This window comes from Euprymna scolopes, chromosome 32, assembly GCF_053919585.1.
Source record: "Euprymna scolopes isolate OS-2025 chromosome 32, ASM5391958v1, whole genome shotgun sequence".
NCBI lineage: Eukaryota > Metazoa > Mollusca > Cephalopoda > Sepiida > Sepiolidae > Euprymna > Euprymna scolopes.
In genome coordinates, this window is record NC_136513.1 from 64,693,104 (window position 1) to 64,716,989 (window position 23,886).

General features: G+C 29.8%; 1 protein-coding gene across 6 annotated transcripts in view; it reads left to right on the forward strand.

The window, feature by feature from the left end:
- LOC145256392 (echinoderm microtubule-associated protein-like 6) overlaps positions 1–23,886 on the forward strand; it is a 902,875-nt gene that overhangs the window by 568,851 nt on the left and 310,138 nt on the right. For 5 of the 6 annotated variants that reach the window (XM_080115242.1, XM_080115245.1, XM_080115244.1 and 2 more), the window contains one exon: positions 13,375–13,467. The exons of the other annotated variant lie outside the window; for it this stretch is intronic. In XM_080115242.1, coding sequence (XP_079971368.1) covers positions 13,375–13,467 — 93 coding nt within the window. The remainder of the gene's footprint in view (positions 1–13,374; positions 13,468–23,886) is intronic. 6 annotated transcript variants of the gene reach the window in all.

A 23,886-nucleotide genomic window follows, 5' to 3' on the forward strand; every position in this document is an offset into this window, starting at 1 on the left:
GTTGTCAAGGAGTGTGAACAAAGTACTTTCAGATAGTGTATCATTAACCATGACATTCACACACCCCAAAACACACGGGTACCCACCGATTTTTAAAATTTTAATATCGAAACAGGATTATTGAAGCCATTTTTTTCACGTGTTCGTTTTCTGTTTTCATCGTTCGTTTGCCTTACGTTAGTTTTTTTTGTGTTTTTTTTTCCTGCTTAAGTGTTAACGTTGTTTTCTTTTTTTACTTCGCTTATAACAAACAAACCTACATCGTCATCGTAGTCGTCGTTGTAGTAGTAGTTGTCGTCGTCATAACGCTCGACGACTTCCGGCCGCGCACCTGTCAATTTCGTTTTTAAATGAATTCAAACATCTTTCACTAACTCATTCTGGCTGGCCGATTTTATTTTCAAACTTCGCCTCAGGGCTTCGGGTTCGATCCTACCCCCCTCCCCGAGTTCTTTTTTATTTAACACCACACACACCTACAAACACCCGGGCAACGCCGGGTACCCCCGCTAATCACAAATAAATACGATATGATAGATAAAATAATCTCCACAAAACTTTTTTAAAATTAGAGTAAATAAAAATGCAGTAGTAGATAGAATTTTTTTTGCTTTTTATAAATTACTATAATGAAAAATGAATAATTAAACTAAGTTAAAAGAAATTAAAGTGCAGTTTTTAATGAAGTGACTTATAGTGATTACAGACGACTTGCTAACTGAAAGAAAGGAATCTTATATTTTCAATTGGTTTCTCAGAAAACGAAGGTGTTTTGTTGTTTAAGTGGCATGAAAATAATAAAATATACCAAATAAAGTTTGCCTAAAAATCTGATACAAAATTAGTTTTTAACTTTTGTCTATATAAAAATGTAAACAAATACTCCCAAACAAAATATTTTAGAAATAAAAAAAGTTAAAGCGATTTTAAAACAAGAAAAAATATCCCTATAAAGTAAAAAGAAGCCATTATCGTTTTATTTTTGTTTTTATAAATATTCATAATTTAAGATTTTACATCTAAAGAAAATGTTTCTAAACTTTGTACAATCTATAATATAAATCTTACCTGTCTGTTTAAATGTATGTATGTATGTATGTCTTGCAAAAACTTTCAACAGAGGCGACGGATTTTCACGAGGTTGGTATCGTTTTGAAGCTTGACCCTTCGAACAACAAATATCGAAAAATTTGCTAAAAACATTAATTCCTTCACCCTCAACTGGACACTTTTCTACATGGAGGGGTCGCTTTTTTCGCCGACATTTTCGAAATTCATTCCCTATTTTTAAATGACAAGCCTTAATTTAAACCTTCGCCACTTCTGGTTTGGCGATGGACGCAACAGAAAAGGCGTCACGTTTTTTTTTCACACGTTCTTTTCCTCCTTCACGGTACAGGTTCGAGCCTGGCTGCCTACTACCATTTTTTTTGTTTTTGCTCAACACAGACCTCCAAACACCCGGGCAATGCCGGGTACCCAGGCTAGTCTTATATGAAAAGAAAAATAATTACCATTATTTCTTTTATTTACTTACTTATTTCTCTTTTTTTGTTTGTTTATTTCTGTTTTATGTAAACAACAGGAAAAAACATCAAGAAGAAGAGAAATGCAGATATTTTATTCATTCTATTTTATTGTAAAATCTACTTGGAATATGTTTTCATTGCTTTTCCGTATGTTTTATCCGCACAATCATTTTGAATTTATGCATCAAAATAAAACCTGATATGATCCTGAGAAAGAGATATATATCGTTTGAAGAAATGGTAATTTGGAATAATTTTTTATGGTATGTTGCAGTCTGGACGAGCATTTTAAACACAGCATGATTTATGGTACGAGGTTTGTGTGTACGTTTCAATGTCTTTCCCAAATATTTCTACAAGCCAGTATTTATGGCTTAACCAGCTGAACATAAGGGAAGATCCGGATGTAAATACTTATATTCATTATATCACCCCCCCCCCCGGAGTTTAATTTTCCTATGAAATTTAGCTTTAATATCTTCTTTTCTTAGGGTCTGAACACAATCTTGTTACGTTTTTTCTGAATTTTTCTCACTCAAACCTTGTTGTGATAACCTTTGACCCACTGATATTTCTGGCCTGAGTTTGGGAACAGTTGGAGAATTCTGACATGGGGACAGGTGTTTAAAACGAATCATATAGTACTTCCATGACCTCTGTAGTATGCCTGTGTCTCAACTGATTCCAATGTCTTTTGCATGGAAATTTATTTCTTTTTTATATCATATATGACATGTTCAATTCTTTTGGTAACTATTCCCTTTATCCCAAAACATTCTTCCAGTCGTAAAGTTTTTGAAGAAAACTTTGTCCCCTGGTCTTTAAACATTAGTCACCTGATTTTCTTTTATTGGTGGTTTATTTGCTGGAATAGACAATAGCCTATCAAACACAGAGCATATTTTTCTTGCGAACATTAACTCTGCTAGTGATAAACGTGATGAAATATTTAGGTTTGGCATGATTTTGTAAACTGTCAAAAATTTCTGAATACTTCGTTCATTTGTGTTTATGCCTTGATTCTTCTTCAAAGCTCGTTTGAACATGTTCACAAATTTTTATGCCCTTTTATTAGATCTTGGATGGTAAACTGACATTGTCACATGCTCAATTGACATTTAAATTCTTTTCTTATGAATTAGGTTCCATTGTCGCTGACTAAAGTTTTCAAAAGTTCAAAATGACTAAAAATTTTGTTAAGTGCATTTATCATTAAGCGCCTTTGGATGTCCGCACATTTTCTGGTCGCTTTGTGAAACTGTTCACAAGTAATACGATCCATTTATGGGCCCTGCATAGTCGATATGCAGTCAAGTTCATGGGATATTCGTCTGGCTGAATTTTTACTGGTGGATCCCTTGCTGCCAGTTGGCATCCCCTACATTGTTTTATCACCATTTCTATATTCTGACCCATCCGAGGCGAATACATGTAACCTTTCATTAACGATTTCAGTTGTTAAATCCTCAGTCCATGTGGAATTCTTTGAGTACTCTCTTCTGAATCTGCCAGTACAGTAATCTTCTTCGGGTCGAAATGTGCCAATGATGGGTCTGTTTGGTAAAACAGCCTTTTATTTTTTGGTAAAACATCCTTTTATTTTTTTTAAATGCCTGTTCGCATTCTTCTGCCGTTATCAATTTTATGCCTTTTTTTATAAAATTATATAACGGTACTCTCATATCATATACTTTTGGGATATATATATTATAGTAATTTACTAATCCCAAGAAGTCCTGGAGTTTAGCAACATTATCAGGTGCAGCTTCATCCCTTTCTGGGTCTGAATTTCTTCCTTTACTATCAGTAATTTATCCACAATATTTTATCTTCATTAAGCAGAATTCACATTTTTCAGAAGTCAGCTTGAATCTATATTCTTCAATTTTCTAAAATACTGCTCTAATATGGCTTTGTGTTGCATCTCATTTTTGCTTTGAATCAAAATACGAATATCATCTAAATATACAGTTGCATATTCCATACCCATTAACATTGTGACTATTATTTGCTAGAATAGGCTTGGAGCTACCGTCGACGATTAAGTTAAAAATCCCTTTATGTGTGTTTATTGTCAGGTACTTCAATCTTTCTTCACCAACTTTAACCTGAAGGTAAGCTTCAGGCATATCTAACTTTGAAAACACTTTATCTCCATTTAATTTAGTGAATATATTTTCTGAAGATGGTAGATGGTATCATCTTCCAAACAGTCATTTAACCCAGTCGAAAAAGTCAGTGCATACTCTAATTTTTCGTTTTTTCTTTTCTTATAAATACTGTTGATGACGCCCAAGTAAATGACTTTTGAAACGACACCATTTTTTTCAACCTTTCTAATGCCTCATTTATTGCATCTACTGTTGAAATGGTGCTGTTCTTTTAGGTTTAAGAACTGATTTAACATTTTGTTCTAATTCGAAGTCAACTTCTGTTTGTGCACAGACTTCCTTCTGAGAAAACGTGAGGAAATTCGTTAAAAAATACGACTAAGCAAACAAAAAAATTCGTTTTTTAACGAATTTTTTTGTTTGCTTAGTCTTATTTTTTATCAACGACGTTATTTTTGTTACAAAAAGAATCAATTCGTTATTTCCATGAGTTGAACGGTGCAATTCACTTGAGCGTGAAAAGATTCTATGAATGACGAAGTACATATATTTTCAATTTATGAGTTTTCCCCCCCTCTTACACTTTAGTTTTCCTTTGAACTTTTGTATCTGATACTCGTCTGGCAATCTTTTCTGTGTTTGTTTTATTCATTTATTACCGATATCGTCGGCCAATTTCTCATATCCGAGAATTTCAGTCTCCTCTTCCCTCAGTGTTTGGTCTGAGAAGTCATCTGTGATCCAATCTGAGCGTGGAGTTTGCGTGGGCAGAGAAGGCAAGCAATGCTTGGCAGGGGGCGTTGTTGTTCAGCACGATTTTTTCTTGCCTGCCTCTTGATCTCCACCAGTCTTCTTCTTTCTGCCTGGTATCCTTTGGTACAATGTATGATGGATTAGCGCCACAGGCACCGATCCTGAGAGGTTGTTTCCCAGATGTGAAGATCAAATCCGGTGTTTTTTAGGGTGGATTTGAGTTGGTCCTTATATCGCAGTAGAGGACAGCCGATAGGTCTTTTTTCCGATATATCACTTACTGAATTAAGTAACAATTTTACGGTCTGCCCATTTATTTTTATATTTACATATTTACTTCTTTAGTCCTTCCAATTTATTTTTATATTTACATATTTACTTCTTTAGTCCTTCCAATTTATTTTTATATTTACATATTTACTTCTTTAGTCCTTCCAATTTATTTTTATATTTACATATTTTCTTTTTTAGTCCTTCCAATTTATTTTTATATTTACATATTTACTTCTTTAGTTCTTCCAATTTATTTTTATATTTACATATTTACTTCTTTAGTCCTTCCAATTTATTTTTATATTTACATATTTACTTCTTTAGTCCTTCCAATTTATTTTTATATTTACATATTTACTTCTTTAGTCCTTCCAATTTATTTTTATATTTACATATTTACTTCTTTAGTCCTTCCAATTTATTTTTATATTTACATATTTTCTTTTTTAGTCCTTCCAATTTATTTTTATATTTACATATTTACTTCTTTAGTCCTTCCAATTTATTTTTATATTTACATATTTACTTCTTTAGTCCTTCCAATTTATTTTTATATTTACATATTTACTTCTTTAGTCCTTCCAATTTATTTTTATATTTACATATTTACTTCTTTAGTCCTTCCAATTTATTTTTATATTTACATATTTACTTCTTTAGTCCTTCCAATTTATTTTTATATTTACATATTTACTTCTTTAGTCCCTCCAATTTATTTTTATATTTACATATTTACTTCTTTAGTCCTTCCAATTTATTTTTATATTTACATATTTACTTCTTTAGTCCCTCCAATTTATTTTTATATTTACATATTTTCTTTTTTAGTCCTTCCAATTTATTTTTATATTTACATATTTACTTCTTTAGTCCTTCCAATTTATTTTTATATTTACATATTTACTTCTTTAGTCCTTCCAATTTATTTTTATATTTACATATTTACTTCTTTAGTCCTTCCAATTTATTTTTATATTTACATATTTACTTCTTTAGTCCCTCCAATTTATTTTTATATTTACATATTTACTTCTTTAGTCCCTCCAATTTATTTTTATATTCACATATTTACTTCTTTAGTCCCTCCAATTTATTTTTATATTTACATATTTACTTCTTTAGTCCTTCCAATTTATTTTTATATTTACATATTTACTTCTTTAGTCCTTCCAATTTATTTTTATATTTACATATTTACTTCTTTAGTCCTTCCAATTTATTTTTATATTTACATATTTACTTCTTTAGTCCTTCCAATTTATTTTTATATTTACATATGTACTTTTTTAGTCCTTCCAATTTATTTTTATATTTACATATTTACTTCTTTAGTCCTTCCAATTTATTTTTATATTTACATATTTACTTCTTTAGTCCCTCCAATTTATTTTTATATTTACATATTTACTTCTTTAGTCCCTCCAATTTATTTTTATATTTACATATTTACTTCTTTAGTCCCTCCAATTTATTTTTATATTTACATATTTACTTCTTTAGTCCTCCCAATTTATTTTTATATTTACATATTTACTTCTTTAGTCCTTCCAATTTATTTTTATATTTACATATTTACTTCTTTAGTCCCTCCAATTTATTTTTATATTTACATATTTACTTCTTTAGTCCTCCCAATTTATTTTTATATTTACATATTTACTTCTTTAGTCCTCCCAATTTATTTTTATATTTACATATTTACTTCTTTAGTCCTTCCAATTTATTTTTATATTTACATATTTACTTCTTTAGTCCTTCCAATTTATTTTTATATTTACATATTTACTTCTTTAGTCCTTCCAATTTATTTTTATATTTACATATTTACTTCTTTAGTCCTTCCAATTTATTTTTATATTAACATATTTACTTCTTTAGTCCTTCCAATTTATTTTTATATTTACATATTTACTTCTTTAGTCCTTCCAATTTATTTTTATATTTACATATTTACTTCTTTAGTCCTTCCAATTTATTTTTATATTTACATATTTACTTCTTTAGTCCTTCCAATTTATTTTTATATTTACATATTTACTTCTTTCGTCCCCCCAAATTTATTTTTATATTTACATATTTACTTCTTTAGTCCTTCCAATTTATTTTTATATTTACATATTTACTTCTTTAGTCCTTCCAATTTATTTTTATATTTACATATTTACTTCTTTAGTCCTTTCAATTTATTTTTATATTTACATATTTACTTCTTTAGTCCTTCCAATTTATTTTTATATGTACATATTTACTTCTTTAGTCCTTCCAATTTATTTTTATATTTACATATTTACTTCTTTAGTCCTTCCAATTTATTTTTATATTTACATATTTACTTCTTCAGTCCTTCCAATTTATTTTTATATTTACATATTTACTTCTTTAGTCCTTCCAATTTATTTTTATATTTACATATTTACTTCTTTAGTCCCTCCAATTTATTTTTATATTTACATATTTACTTCTTTAGTCCCTCCAATTTATTTTTATATTTACATATTTACTTCTTTAGTCCTTCCAATTTATTTTTATATTTACATATTTACTTCTTTAGTCCTTCCAATTTATTTTTATATTTACATATTTACTTCTTTAGTCCTTCCAATTTATTTTTATATTTACATATTTACTTCTTTAGTCCTTTCAATTTATTTTTATATTTACATATTTACTTCTTTTGTCCTTCCAATTTATTTTTATATTTACATATTTACTTCTTTAGTCCTTCCAATTTATTTTTATATTTACATATTTACTTCTTTAGTCCTTCCAATTTATTTTTATATTTACATATTTACTTCTTTAGTCCTTCCAATTTATTTTTATATTTACATATTTACTTCTTTAGTCCTTCCAATTTATTTTTATATTTACATATTTACTTCTTTAGTCCTTCCAATTTATTTTTATATTTACATATTTACTTCTTTAGTCCCTCCAATTTATTTTTATATTTACATATTTACTTCTTTAGTCCCTCCAATTTATTTTTATATTTACATATTTACTTCTTTAGTCCTTCCAATTTATTTTTATATTTACATATTTACTTCTTTAGTCCCTCCAATTTATTTTTATATTTACATATTTACTTCTTTAGTCCTTCCAATTTATTTTTATATTTACATATTTACTTCTTTAGTCCCTCCAATTTATTTTTATATTTACATATTTACTTCTTTAGTCCCTCCAATTTATTTTTATATTTACATATTTACTTCTTTAGTCCTTCCAATTTATTTTTATATTTACATATTTACTTCTTTAGTCCTTCCAATTTATTTTTATTTTTACATATTTACTTCTTTAGTCCTTCCAATTTATTTTTATATTTACATATTTACTTCTTTAGTCCCTCCAATTTATTTTTATATTTACATATTTACTTCTTTAGTCCTTCCAATTTATTTTTATATTTACATATTTACTTCTTTAGTCCTTCCAATTTATTTTTATATTTACATATTTACTTCTTTAGTCCTTTCAAATTTATTTTTATATTTACATATTTACTTCTTTAGTCCTTCCAATTTATTTTTATATTTACATATTTACTTCTTTAGTCCTTCTAATTTATTTTTATATTTACATATTTACTTCTTTAGTCCTTCCAATTTATTTTTATATTTACATATTTACTTCTTTAGTCCTTCCAATTTATTTTTATATTTACATATTTACTTCTTTAGTCCTGCCAATTTATTTTTATATTTATATATTTACTTCTTTAGTCCTTCAAATTTATTTTTATATTTACATATTTACTTCTTTAGTCCCTCCAATTTGTTTTTATATTTACATATTTACTTCTTTAGTCCCTCCAATTTATTTTTATATTTACATATTTACTTCTTTAGTCCCTCCAATTTATTTTTAGACAAAACTATGTTGATTTTTGTTTCTACTTATCTCTGTTTCGTCAGACAATGCAAACTTTTATGACCTACATATTAAATAAGATAACACATATAGAATATGATAACACATATTAAATATGATAAAACATATTAAATATGATAAAACATATTAAATATAATAAAATATTAAATATGATAAAACATATTAAATATGATAAAACATATTAAATATGATAAAATATTAAATATGATAAAACATATAAAATATGATAAAACATATTAAATATAATAAAATATTAAATATTATAAAACATATTAAATATGATAAAATATTAAATATAATAAAATATTAAATATGATAAAACATATTAAATATGATAAAACATTAAATATTATAAAACATATTAAATATAATAAAATATATTAAATATGATAAAACATATTAAATATGATAAAACATTAAATATGATAAAATATTAAATATGATAAAACATTAAATATGATAAAATATTAAATATGATAAAGCATGTTAAATATGATAAAATATTAAATATCATAAAATATGTTAAATATGATAAAGCATTAAATATTATAAAACATTAAATATGATAAAACATATTAAATATGATAAAACATTAAATATGATAAAACATGTTAAATATGATAAAATATTAAATATGATAAAGCATGTTAAATATGATAAAATATTAAATATGATAAAATATTAAATATGATAAAGCATGTTAAATATGATAAAATATTAAATATCATAAAACATGTTTAATATGATAAAGCATTAAATATGATAAAACATTAAATATGATAAAACATATTAAATATGATAAAACATTAAATATGATAAAACATATTAAATATGATAAAACATTAAATATGATAAAACATATTAAATATGATAAAACATTAAATATGATAAAACATATTAAATATGATAAAGCATATTAAATATGATAAAACATTAAATATCATAAAACATGTTAAATATGATAAAACATTAAATATGATAAAACATATAAAATATGATAAAATATATTAAATATAATAAAATATTAAATATGATAAAACATATTAAATATGATAAAATATTAAATATGATAAAACATATTAAATATGATAAAACATATTAAATATAATAAAATATCAAATATAATAAAATATTAAATATAATAAAACATATTAAATATGATAAAACATATTAAATATGATAAAACATTAACTATGATAAAATATTAAATATGGTGAAACATTAAATATGATAAAATATTAAATATGATAAAGCATGTTAAATATGATCAAATATTAAATATCATAAAACATGTTAAATATGATAAAGCGTTAAATATGATAAAACATTAAATATGATAAAACATATTAAATATGATAAAACATTAAATATGATAAAACATGTTAAATATGATAAAACATTAAATATGATAAAACATTAAATATGATAAAACATTAAATATGATAAAATATTAAATATGATAAAGCCTGTTAAATATAATAAAATATTAAATATCATAAAACATGTTAAATATGATAAAGCATTAAATATGATAAAACATTAAATATGATAAAAATATTAAATATGATAAAACATATTAAATATGATAAAACATGTTAAATATGATAAAATATTAAATATGATAAAGCATGGTAAATATGATAAAACATTAAATATGATAAAATATAAAATATGATAAAGCATATTAAATATGATAAAACATTAAATATCATAAAACATGTTAAATATCATAAAGCATTAAATATGATAAAATATTAAATATGTAAAACATATTAAATATGATAAAACATGTTAAATATGATAAAACATTAAATATGACAAAACATGTTAAATATGATAAAACATTAAATATAATAAAACATTAAATATGATAAAACATATTAAATATGATAAAATATTAAATATGATAAAACATGTTAAATATAATAAAACGTATTAAATATGAACAAAACATATTAAATATGATAAAAAATTAAATATGATAAAACATATTAAATATGATAAAACATGTTAAATATGATAAAACATATTAAATATGATAAAACATTAAATATGATAAAACATTTAAAATATGATAAAACATTAAATATGATAAAACATATTAAATATGAAAAAATATTAAATATGATAAAACATTAAATATGATAAAACATTAAATATGATAAAACATTAAATATGAAAAAACATTAAATATGATAAAACATATTAAATATGATAAAACATTAAATATGATAAAACATATTAAAGCATATTTTATCCTTAAAAAACCTTTTTTATATGCTTTCCACTGCACATATTACATATAACCTTTCTTTATTTAATTTTTACTTTTACCTTACTGTCTGTATCCGTGATATGCTTTTCTCTTACTGTCTATTTAAATAATATGCTTTTCTCTTACTGTCTATATAAATAATATGCTTTTCTCTTACTGTCTATATAAATAATATGCTTTTCTCTTCAATCCAATTGTTATCTTTTTTAATATTAGATGCTGGCATTCCTCATTACCTTTTGCAATGCAATGTTTGAGTTCTCATCCATAATACTAAGAATTCTTGTTCGAATTTCTTTTTCCTTCTGTGCCAGATAAAAATGAGGCAATTCCGTTTGATTAAATGCCTCACACTATGTGTTCACTGTACCAACATCTGTGACAAAATCATTGTCCTCATTTTTTTACGATATTTAAGTGTTTGTATAGTGTATGAAACAAACTCTTTTATTAAACATTTTTAACAAAGTTTCTATTGTTCACTATATGACATGTCCTCCATTTTCTTTCAGTGTTAAATTTGTGTATTTAGTATTTTCTTATATTCCCAACTTTTGTAGCAATAGTGTAATTTTGTTTCATGCACCCATTGTTCGCATCTTTTGTAAATATTGTTTCAAACCTATGAAAATAAACTGCAAACATTGAACAATATCTGGGTCGTATTTAAGTTCTGATAGTGAATTTGAGATTCGTTCAGATGAAAAAAATCCTCGAACCTAGTGATTTTGTGGTCTTCCAAAAGTGATTTATTACCTTTATCTGTTGTTTGAATAACTTTTTAACATTTTCTTGTTGTTGAAATTGTTTTTATTGTTGTCATTGTTGCCATTGTTTTTGTTGTTGTCATTGTTGCTATTGTTTTTGTTGTTGTCATTGTTGAAATTGTTTTTGTTTTTGTCATTGTTTTTGTTGTTGTTTTTGTTGTTGTCAGTGGAAATTACTTTTGTTGTTGTCATTGTTCAAATTGTTTTTGTTGTTTTTGAAATTACTTTTGTTGTTGTGTTTGTTGTTGTCATTGTTGGAATTGTTTTTGTTGTTGTTTTTATTGTTGAAATTACTTTTGTTGTTGTTTTTGTTGTTGTCATTGTGGAAATTACTGTATTATTCATTAAAATTGATTAATTTCCTGAGTTTTGGTGATTTTTAAGTAAAGGGAGGGGGGGGGGTCAAAATGTTTATTCATTTTGAGCATTGGCATTCATTTTGCACGTACCTAATTATTTCCTCAAACTGGCAGTCCTTAGAATTCCTTCTCTGCTTCCCTGACAGTACTATCATGCAGAAATCATATGTAATGTGAACAAACATCTAGCTGCATAATATCTTATTTAGGATGTCCCTGTAAGTATGATTCCTAATTTACATCTGAGTGGTAATGTGACTTATTTCAGGTGAATTAAAGTAAAAACATTTTTTTTCATCATATTCCTAATAGTTTTTTCATCATATTCCTAATAGTTTTTTCAAACTTAACAGCAACATTTATTAGCTTTTATACATCGGAAAAATACAAAAGCATCATATGAATTAATAAAACCTATTTCATACAAAAAATCCTAATAATTGTATTACATATTAAATAATTTTGACATTGTTTTCATGACACGCGATTTATTTTTTTACATATGTATTGATGTCTTGCATGAACACCTGCTAGGAATAACACATTTAAAACATTTGCATTTGTGATTCAATTTGTTCAAGTTGGTGTTATTTAAACATTTTAGATAGACAATATTAAAATCCTTGATTAGTGCGTAAACAGACATAATTTGTTTTTAAGTTATAATGTTTAACTAAAGTATCAAGCAGAACATTTCAAATATCAAATATTCTGATAAATTTTCAGATAAAAAAGTTATGAAACAAAGAAACATTGATTGAAACATTGATTCGTAGTATTAATTTTCAATCCAAACACCAGAACCAATCATAGATAACAGAACAAATTCTCCTCTTTAAGCTGTACATATGAAATATAATTATGTTTTGAATTTACTTCATGTTTCAGTTTGATAGAAAAAAAAAGCTGAAATAATATACACAGCCTATTGTTGAGAAAGGAAACTAGCAAGGTCATTTTTAAGCTTGAGGACCAATTTCATTTTCGTTTATTCACACATGGGTTGTTATATGTTTCAATTCAGTCCAGATGACATGGAAATTACATTTTATAGCATTTGTATATCCTTCCTCTTCTTTCAACTTATTGTACTTCAATCTTTTTCTTGACAATCGCTAAAAGCAAAAAAAGATCTCCTCATTTGTCTCCTTCCTTGGATTTTATACTCCCCAACCCGTAATTCCTCATTTTGGAGAACTATTTCAACAATAGATTCGTCATAAAAGATTATTTTAGCCATTATACCTTCTTCCATGGTATAAGGTAAGTTCTGTCTAAGTTCCTTTCATTTATTTTAGCAGTTATTTATCTTAGTGATACTAGAATGAATTTGTTTTAAAATTGATTACCTTTTCAGAGAGTAATATTATCATAATCTTTTATTACTTTTTTATATTTTTATTTTGTCAGGAAGTTTTCAAGTGTTGAGTTTTGACAGCATGAATGAAATTGTTTTCTTTCATCACAGAAAGGAAGAAATATCAGATATAAAATTCTCTCCTGGTAAGAAAATCACAAAATTTCACCACCACCATTCAATACTAATGCACTTTGTGTGTGTGTGTGTGTGTGTGTGTGTGTGTGTGTGTGTGTTTCTCTCGCTCTCTCCTCCCTCTCTCTCTCTTATATATATTTTCATGTTGTACCAAGATTCAAACTTGAGATTTTATCATACAAAATGCTGACTGAGCACATGGATTCATTTTTATATTTTATTTCCAGTGTGTGAGTAAAAGATAGCTTTTTAAGCAAGCAAAGACATATATTATTTCCTGATTATTGATGATTTATCACTCTATAGAGTAAAAGTTGATACACCCAGCAACCTTGTCTCTCTCTAAGTACATGTGACTTTTTCAGTAGAATTGGTTATCAAACCATACACACACAAATCCACCCACATTCCCAGTCACAGAACCAACAACTAGATAATTCCTCAAGTTGGGAATTTGGATACAATTTACACAATCTCACACACCATCAGTAAAATCTTCAAGTTAATGAAAATCTTGTTTTCAACAATCTGAATGAGAAATAGTTGAGTTGTTAAAGAAATTTCAGAACAGCCACTTGTCTGATAAAATGACATTATCATTCTCATCCAACTAACTGACTGCATCATACTCCAACCTATTTCACACTACCTGTGATTATTAACCTGATGCCTTACCTTGTGATTCCAAATGAGGATTGTGTAGCAACGGCCCTGTTATCCAGAATTCAACCCATCTGTCCCTGATATTAATTGAACTCACTTTTACTTTATCTATTGACAGTCATTTTACCAACATTTTTATACTGAGAGAACTTTACTGCATTTGAACTCTTATGTGATTTATCTTCTGAATTGCCCAGCTGCACACTGTAAGTTGAAACCACACTTTCTCTGATTAAACTGACATTGCATATTTAAATTGGTTCCTTGCTCGTCAGGTATACGATTTAAACCAGTTTTTCTCATTTTAGATTTTGATCTTTAGTTTATATTTTTTCTATAAACATCTGTATTTGAGTTTATACCCTGATTGCCTTATTTCTCATCTGTTTACTGCTTTTCCTTTATTTTCATGTCTTTTTCCTTTATTCTTGTTCAGAACCTTGAGCAATTTCTTTAATCTTGTTTTTTATTTTTTATTGTATAAAAGCTTTCATAGTTAACCACACAAAAGTGAAGCATAACATATGGCACAGAACCGACTATTTCCCTTGATGAGTTCCATATTAAAGGATAACTTAACATCCAAATCTGACCCCCAAGATCGCCATGGACATGGAATATGTACCTACCTTAAAGATTACTTTCGATGTGGTAGGAACGTCTCCAGAGAAAACCTTAATTTACCCTGTATGTGCTTACTCATACCACTGCATTTGTATTTGCCCTCTATCGCCCCCATGACAGCGGAGAACTTTAAGAGCATATCTGAGAAAATTGACCACATTCTGTCTGCTCATCCTTCGGCTAATATTCATGTCTGTGGAGACTTCAATGTTCACAATGTGGAATAGTTAACCCACACAAACAAGACAGATGATGAGGGGAGGTTCTATCATGATTTCTGCATTGTTTATGACCTCACTCAGATTGTTCACGAACTCACCCATGTGCCCAGCACTGACGGTCAGTATGAAAATCTCGTAGAACTTTTTCTTATAACTTGCGCTGGGTTATGTTTATCCTCGTTCTGTTTCTACTGGGATCTTCTGACCACTTGGTGCTATCAGTATATTGACACTTTATAGCTGACTGGGATAGCTTCTGAACATTTATATCAGATCTACCTCTGTGTTCCATGTTTAAAAAGAATGTATCCTCTATAGTATCAGACCTGACGGAATGGTTAATTGTAGGTATAGACCATTTCATACCCATCAAAAAAATTCTAGCAAAAACCTAACTGCCATTGCGCACAGAAATCACTTTTTACATTACTTCCAACGTAATAGATGTACTGAGACTAAAGCCGCTTTCAGGACTAAGAGTAATAAAGAATTCAAGAGAGTTGTATGCTCAGTCAGTCAAGTCCAAAGTAGCTGAGCAGTGGCTTGGTTCCCACTGTTTTAACAAACAAGATTCTGAAGAGAAGCATGTGCTTTATCCCAACTATCATTAATGGACCTGAGGTAATCTCATAAGCATCAGACACAGCCAAACTCATTGTCAATAACTTTGCAGCTAATTCTACCCTATGCGACCGAGGCCGTCAGCCCCACCATATTTCCTCCTGTATCATAAAACACAGTGACATACAGATATCTGTGCGTGATGTTGCCATGCTAATCAAAAACCTTGATTCCAGTAAAGCTACTGGCTCTTTATGGCATTCCAATTATAGTGTTGAAAAAGCTGCAAGCAGCACTAGCTCCCATACTTACAAAGCTGTTTGAGCATTGTCTTAAGGAGAATTGCTCTTCAGTACCCTGGAAAACCTCATCAGTATGTCCTGTATTTAAGAATTCAGGTGATCGGTCATCTCCCTCTCAGTACAGACCAATAAGTCTCTTGTGCGTCATGAGTAAGTTGCTGGAATCTGTGTTAAATAGAGAAACAGCAAAAATAACCTTCTTAGTGACATTCAATATGGTTTCTGTTCTGCTAGATATACAACAGATGTGTTAATGGTTATATCTCATAGTATAAGCGAATCTCTCGATGGAGGCTTCCTTTCTAGGCCAATTGATCTTGATATATCAGACCTTTGATAAGGTATGACATAAAGGTCTACTGTACAAAATCTCCAACTACAGTATAGCTGTATATCTTCTCGATTATTAAATCACTAGCATTTCAGCCCGGCGTTGCCCGGGTGTTTGGATGTGTATGTTGAGCAAAAAAAAAAAAAAAAAAGTGGTAGTAGGAAGGCAGGCTCGTATCCATACCGTGAAGGAGGAAACGAACGGGTAAAAACTTGACGTCTTTACCGTTACGACCAACACCAAACCGAAAGTGACTGATGTTTAAATTAAGGTTAGACAATCGAAAGTAGAGGATGACTTTCAAAAATATCGGCGGAAAAAACGCCCCCCCCCGTAGAAAAGTGCCTAGTTTAAGGTGAAGATATTAATGTTTTTAGCCAATTTTTTCGATAATTGTCGTCTGAAAGGTCGAACTTCAAAACAATGCTGATCTTGTACAAATCCGTCGCCTCTGTCGAAAGTTTTAGGCAGACATACATACATACATTTATATATTGGTAACTAAAAATTTTGGACCCAAACCGATTAAAAAGCTTGCCTTATCTCTGAATACCCTTTATGCCAAATTTCAAATGTTCAGACCAGATCAAATTTCAAATGTTTAGACCAGAAATTGGTAGAGAACGCAGAGGTCAATGTTTTCTTAACTTTGACCCCTATTATTACCCCTTAACATTTATTGTTTTGGGTTTAAATCAAGTTATTAAGTTAGATTCATGTCCGAGAAACTTATATCTAAAATTTCAAGTGTTTATACCCACAATTGTCGGAGGAGTTTGGTAGAGTTCTCAAAGTTCAAATCGTTGAACTTTGACCCCTTAACAGCCAAATTTTTGGCCGAAAACAGATTACAAAGATTTTCCAAATCTCAGTACACTGTATATCTAATTTCGCGTCTGTAGACTGAAAATTGACAGTTATTGTGGTGGAAAATGTACACAGACACACAGACAGGCACACAGACAGGTTCACTTTTATATATATATATACTAGCATGGGTGGCCGGCGTTGCCCGGGTATTTGGAAGTGTATGTTGAGCAAAAAAAAAAAAAAAAAATGCGATCAACTTTTTAACTTTGACCCCTATTATGACCCCTTAAAATTTATTGTTTTGGGCTCAAATCAAGTTATTAAGTTAGATCCATGTCCAAGTAACCTATATCTAAAATTTCAATTGTTTAGACCGAAAATTGTACCAGGAGTTTGGTAGAATCCTCAAAGTTTAAATCGTTGAACTTTGACCCCTTAATCGCCAAATTTCTGGCCGAAAACCGATCACATCGATTTTCCCACATCTCAGTACCCTGTATATCAAATTTCGAGTCTGTAGACTGAAAATTGACAGAGATGTTGCGTAGGGAAATGTACACACACAGACATACACACAGATACACAGACAGACAGATACACAGACACGTTCACTTTTATAGATATATAGATAGATAGATTAAACAAAAATATATACGTATACATAAATATATATGGAAACAAGCTTGTGTTTACTGTAAACTTTTTACGCAAATATTATGCGAGTATAAATCATGTAGGATATTTACATGAATATAGTTACACATAATAGTTAACTAAAGATGATCATCCCATAAGAAAACCGAAAAAACTAATAGGGAATTAATTAAAATGAATGCTTAAAAGAATAAGCAAATTAGCTAGATCTTTTGCTAGTGAATGCAATTCCACAACCCATATATAAAAAAAACAACAAAAAACAAAATTGTATTTTCTTTTTAAATAAACAGAAAAGGGGCTTGCCTTTTTTCTGTTGTGCTTGGCCTTCGGGCCAGGATCAAAGTGTAGTATCTGTTCCGGCAGATACTGCAAGCAAAGACCATATGTGGGGACAACCCCACATATAAGACCTTGGTCAATGTAGGGGACAACCCTTCATACCAATTGTCACTATCCAACTCCCCTACTCCCTGGGGAGCTGGTCCCCATTTCCCCTTCACTCCTCACATTAAAAATCGGCCTTGTGCCTAATTTGCTCGTTTGGGGAGCAAATAAATACTTGACCTTCAGGCCGGGATCAAAGTGTAGTATCTGTTCTGGCAGATACTGCAAGCAAAGACCATATGTGGGGGCGACCCCACATATAAGACCTTGGTCAATGTAGAGGCAACCCTTCATACCATTATCACTATCCAGCTCCCCAACTCCCCGGGGAGTTAGTCCCCATTTCCCCTTCACTTCTCACATTAAAAATCGGTCTTGTGCCTAATTTACTCGGTGGCGAAGGAAATAAATACCAACCCCACATATAAGATCTTGGTCAATGTAAGGGAAACCCTTCAAATCAATTGACACTCTCCACATTCTATGTTAATGATCTCCCACATCACATCCTAAGATCCGTTCTGGGCAGAAGTTGCACGAAAGGACTCATCCTGCCTTAATAGAGTTCAAAATAGACTTTGTAGCATAGTAGGGGATGGCTTGTTCTCTTCCCTGCAACCTCTTTCTTACAGAAGAGATGTGGTGAGCCTGTCTCTGCTTTATTATTATTTTCATGGCAAGTGCTCCTTCAGCTCCAATCTATGGTCCCCCCCTCGCCAAACTTTCACGAGAAACACTCGTCTAGCTGAACTGTCTTCCATTTGCCTGCTTTCCAGGTGACTACAATATGGTTGGTTTCAAGTCCAGCATAAACAAATTCTTGATAAGCCATTCCACTTGTTAACAAATTTACCAAATTTCCATTACTAACAATTACTATATTGTCCAATTGACTACTGTGCACTCTTTAACCCTTATCCTCGAGTGGCCTCTGGACCTTGATAAGTGGTGATGCCTATGTAAAAAAAAAAAACGACATTTATGCTGACGACACTATCATGTATGGCAAGAGCTCGTCTAAGCTCCAATCTACGGTCCCCTCTGACCAAACTTTCACGAGAAACACTCGTCTAGCTGAAAACACTATCAATAATTTCCCCCACTCTTTATCTGTGCCTAAACTTGAACATAGATTCCATGAACAAAGTTTCTTTCTTAGAACTGTACACCTGTGGAACTCTCTTGAAAACTTTCACGAAAAACATTCATCTAGCTGAAACCACTGTCAATAATTTTCTTTGTGTGTTGAAGGGAGGTAATTCAGCATATATTGAAGCAAAATCTAACTTGAAGTATCAACATTAAAACAAAACAATTAATTTTTTTCAGTTGAATTTATAAAAGTTGTGAACCAAAACAGTTCTACAATTTTTATGAAGTGGATTTTGTCATGATTGAAAACTTTGGTTGCAAATCTTTCCAGTTCAATTTAATGCAAATTTAAAATATTTTGTTGTTGAACAAACGTTAAGTAAATTTTTGTTCTCATATAGTTGGCAATGCATGGTTCATTAATGACATTTAATCTTATGCAGTTGAAAAACACTTATACATCATATTTAATTATGCAATAAACAAAAACAATGAAAAAAGTTGGGTTGTCATTTTTACGGAACGAACAACTTCATTATGATTTTTATCTGACAAGTATGATAATAATGTTAGTTATGTTATATCTAACAAACATTTTTTGGTCGGTTTTGTCAGCTTCTAGTGATATCATGGCATGAGAAGTCCTCAAAATGAGAAGTTCTTTTTGTTAAAGGAAAAACTATTCGAAAAATCTTATCCAGACCCTCGAGTCCAAGATCAAAATGCAGTATCTGCTCCCCTTCAGAGGAGGAGACAATATTTATAGCACACAATGTTTACAGTTTACATATATTTTCACATCCAGCCCTCGTCATATTGCATAATAAAAGAATAAATAATAATTAGTAAATATTCTTACAGCATGGTTAGGTTTTGCAAATAAGGAAAATTTGAAAAATATATTTCTAATATGAAGGCTGTTATTAACAGAAAATGAGGATTCCAATAATAGTTAAACAAATAAATCAAACAAAAGGGGGAAGAATTGCTGTTTCCTGGGTCAGAATCTATTCCATCAAATCTTCTCGTTGGCAAATGTTTGACTTTGAAGTAGGATTTTTTGTTTCTTACATTAAGTGGCTTCATGCTTTGTTTGGAGCGATTTCCATTAAAAAATGTTTGTACTGAATGATTGAAAAAAAAGAGAAAGGTTTACACGGTCCTATTAACTTTATTTCTGTATTAATGACATTGCTTCTTAATTTATGTGGCTTTCACATTAGTTTTTTTTTTTTACATACGTTTATTTATTAGATTATCCAAATACAATAGCATAAATCAAAACAGTGTATTAATCTTATTTAAACATATTTTAAAAGTCTTATTAAAAAATAACTTAAGATATTATATCCACCATAATTCATTGGCGTTTCTTCATAAATATGTAATCATTTAAATCTTTTGTTACTAATGGAAATAAACAAAATAAAAAACAAGAATCAATTACTCTGTGAACTATCAAAATTTGAAAAGAATTTGGAAATATTTAAACTGTCAAATAGAAAATATTTTATGGTCTAAAATTATTAGCAAATACTCAGATTCTAAGTTTTTGGAAGCTATTTACAGACTATAAATTATGAATAGAAATTAAAACCTTCAATTATCAAAATTAATTATAGTTTTATATCAATTTAGTTCAATAAATAATTTAATGACCAAACTACTTATGCATTAATCCTGAGTTGTGGTGGGGTCAACAATTATGGATTTTTGGCTACACTTGATACTATCATATGCTTGAATTTAATGACCAAACAATACCATAATAATTTGCAGTTAAATATATTGATATTAGAAAGTAAAATCCAAAGAAAGAATTTTGAATCGTTTCTCCTTCTCGTAATTCTCGGTATCAAACTCCAGCGCACATCTGTCAGAAACTTACTGCCAAAGAGACACACTCACACAGGCTTTTTATTTGAAAAACTGACTGAATCTCATTTGTATATTTCTCTGAACTCTCCTTACCTCACGTGACCACGAGTCATAAATAGCAAGAGTGACCATTTTTTTTTACTTTATCCCTTCCCTGAAATGGACGGCACGTTGTATGAGGTACGGTTTGTACTACTTTTTAATCACACCCTTGATCAATAATTGGTCTCATAGTCCGCCATCCATGCTGGGTGTCTTCGTTTGCGGTGCGACTGTCGTATAGGTTCTTCTTCAGGAACTTCATCACCCTCCTCTTCCTCTACTGGCAAGGAAACTTCTCATATGTCCAAGCTGTGACGTGGTATTTCATTAACTGCCACTTTGTTTTTTGGAGAGTACTTCAGTTACAGAACCTCTTCTCCAGTGGGTTGTGCAACGAGAATTGGGTGGTTTCACCCACACCTCTTCAACAACTATGATTTCCACCTGTGTTTGTCCCACTCTCTCTGTTACAACCAATGGATGTCGCCATTTGTATATAAAAATAGATCGGTGTGGCACTGACCTTTCATCTTGGCCAGTCTTTGGAGCCATATTATACCAAAATACAGCTTCTTGGGGTGAAATTTGGCTTCTTGATGCCATAGCTTTTATAGTGCGATGGTGCCACTTGGACGGTACGCAGCTCTAAAACTCTAAAATATAGCCTAATGTTCCACTTTGCGCATAAGGCGCTAAAACTTCTGAGCAGAAAGATATACTGTTATCCACCAACACCTCTTCTACTGGCTCCCTTTCCGTAAACACTGCCTCGACAACTCTTTTCACCTCTTCTGCCATTTCATTTCTTATTTTTAGCCATATCGTTACTCTCCCAGGCCCACAGACAATCATAGTTAAATACGGTTCATGTTGAGAATGCATGATATAGCCAGTTTTCTTCAACATGCAATTCCCCTTTTTTATGCCTAGCCAGCACGGGTCAATTGATTGACATTTCTTACATTGTTCCATCACCTCTTGGACATCTTGCATTGTGATGTGTGGATTCACTTTTTTTGATAGGTTTATAACTAGTCCGTTCCTTTCCAAAATGATGCATTTTTGCAGGTCCTTTAGATTCTCTACTGCACATTACATCAGAGCCATATCTTTCTCTTTCCTTAGCAAGGCTTTCTTCATTCTGGTCAGCCTGTCTGCTTTATTTTTCTGTGATGGAACCAAAGTCTGAATTCTCGCATCAAGTCTCCAAGAGCTCCAAGTCAATGCTTAATAAGCTGCTTTTTTTGCTTTGTTAATGTTTGCTCCTCTCTGCTTTGATTGTTGCCACAGAGGCCCCTAGTTCACTGGGCTGTTTTGCCAGCACTACCGCAAAATCTCCTCCAGGTCCATGGTTTCAATTTCATTTGCTTGTCTACAAAAAAAAAATTATAGCACTCATATCAGTGTTGCAGAACTCAATGCTATGATGAAGGGCATCAATCTGACTTTAAAATGGAGGCTACAGATAGTGGACATTAGGACAGACTCCACAACATTCAGTTCAATAGAGATATGCTCAGGGAGAATACTTATAAAAGCCAGTTTAACAGTCTTCTTTAGGCTGCATCCTGCATATCCAGTCAATCCCGCTAGTTGCTTTATCTCTGCCGCATATACATCCACCGACTATCTTGTCCCGGTAACTCTTCTGAGATAATTATAAGCCTCAAACGCGCTCTTTGAAAATGCAGTCTTAATCGGTTTTTAATAGTCTCAGTAATGGTCTGATCTGTCTCTCCCATTTCTAGATAGACCACTAGATCATTCCTTTCCAAATACATTGGAATCAATGTGGCTATATCTTCAATCTTCTGCAGCTTTGCCACCTACTTCAGCTTGTTAAGGCATGTGACCACATCACCTTCCCCAGTAAACGGCCTCAGGAAGTCGCTGCTTAACGATTCTCATTCGCCAATTTTTATCATTGTGCTAAAATAGTTTGAATATGTTAGTATTATTAGAAAGTAAAGTCCAAAGAAAGAATTCCCAACCGTTATGTTCTCCTTCTTGTAATTCTCGGTATCAAACCCTAGCACACATCTATCAGAAATTTACTTCTGCCACAGAGACACACAGGCTTTTTATTTGAAAAACGTACTGCATCTCATTTGCATATTTCTCCCAACTCTCATTACCTCACGTGACCATAAGTAGCAAGAGCGGCCATTTTTTTTATTTATTTATTCCTTTTCTAAAATGGACGGCACGTCATACAAGGTCAGGTTTGTACTACTTTTTAATCGCATGTTATAATTTAATTTTTAAAACAACAAGTTTAACAACAAGTTGGTACAAAAGACAAATGACTTGGTAAAAAAAAATAAATAAATAAACGTACGAACAGTCCTGACTAAAAAATAACAAAATTCATCATCAACTTGAAGAACAAACTTTCTTTGAAATCAAAAAAAAGTTTCTCTGTTATTACATAAAAAAAGAAAGGTGTACAGTTTCTTTTCAGTTATGTTTAAAATAGCAACTTTAGTTCATTGAGTCATTTACAATCATTTTTTTCTCCAAATAATTATTAGTTTGGACAGGATATACCCCAAACAGGTTGACATGTCACAAAACAGACGGATTCATAAACCAGATGAAATCTAAGAGACAAATTTACATCTTGACTCCGAGAACAACTAGTTTAAAAAATCACGACTTTTCCATTTTTTTTTATGTTTGGAATAAAAACAAATGTTACGTTCAGTATTTGACTTATAATAAATCCTATTATTATTATTATGCAACAACAACAACATCATTATTATTATTATTATTATTATTATTATTATTATTATTATTATTAATACAACAACAACATTATTATTATTATTATTATTATTATTATTATTATTATTATTATTA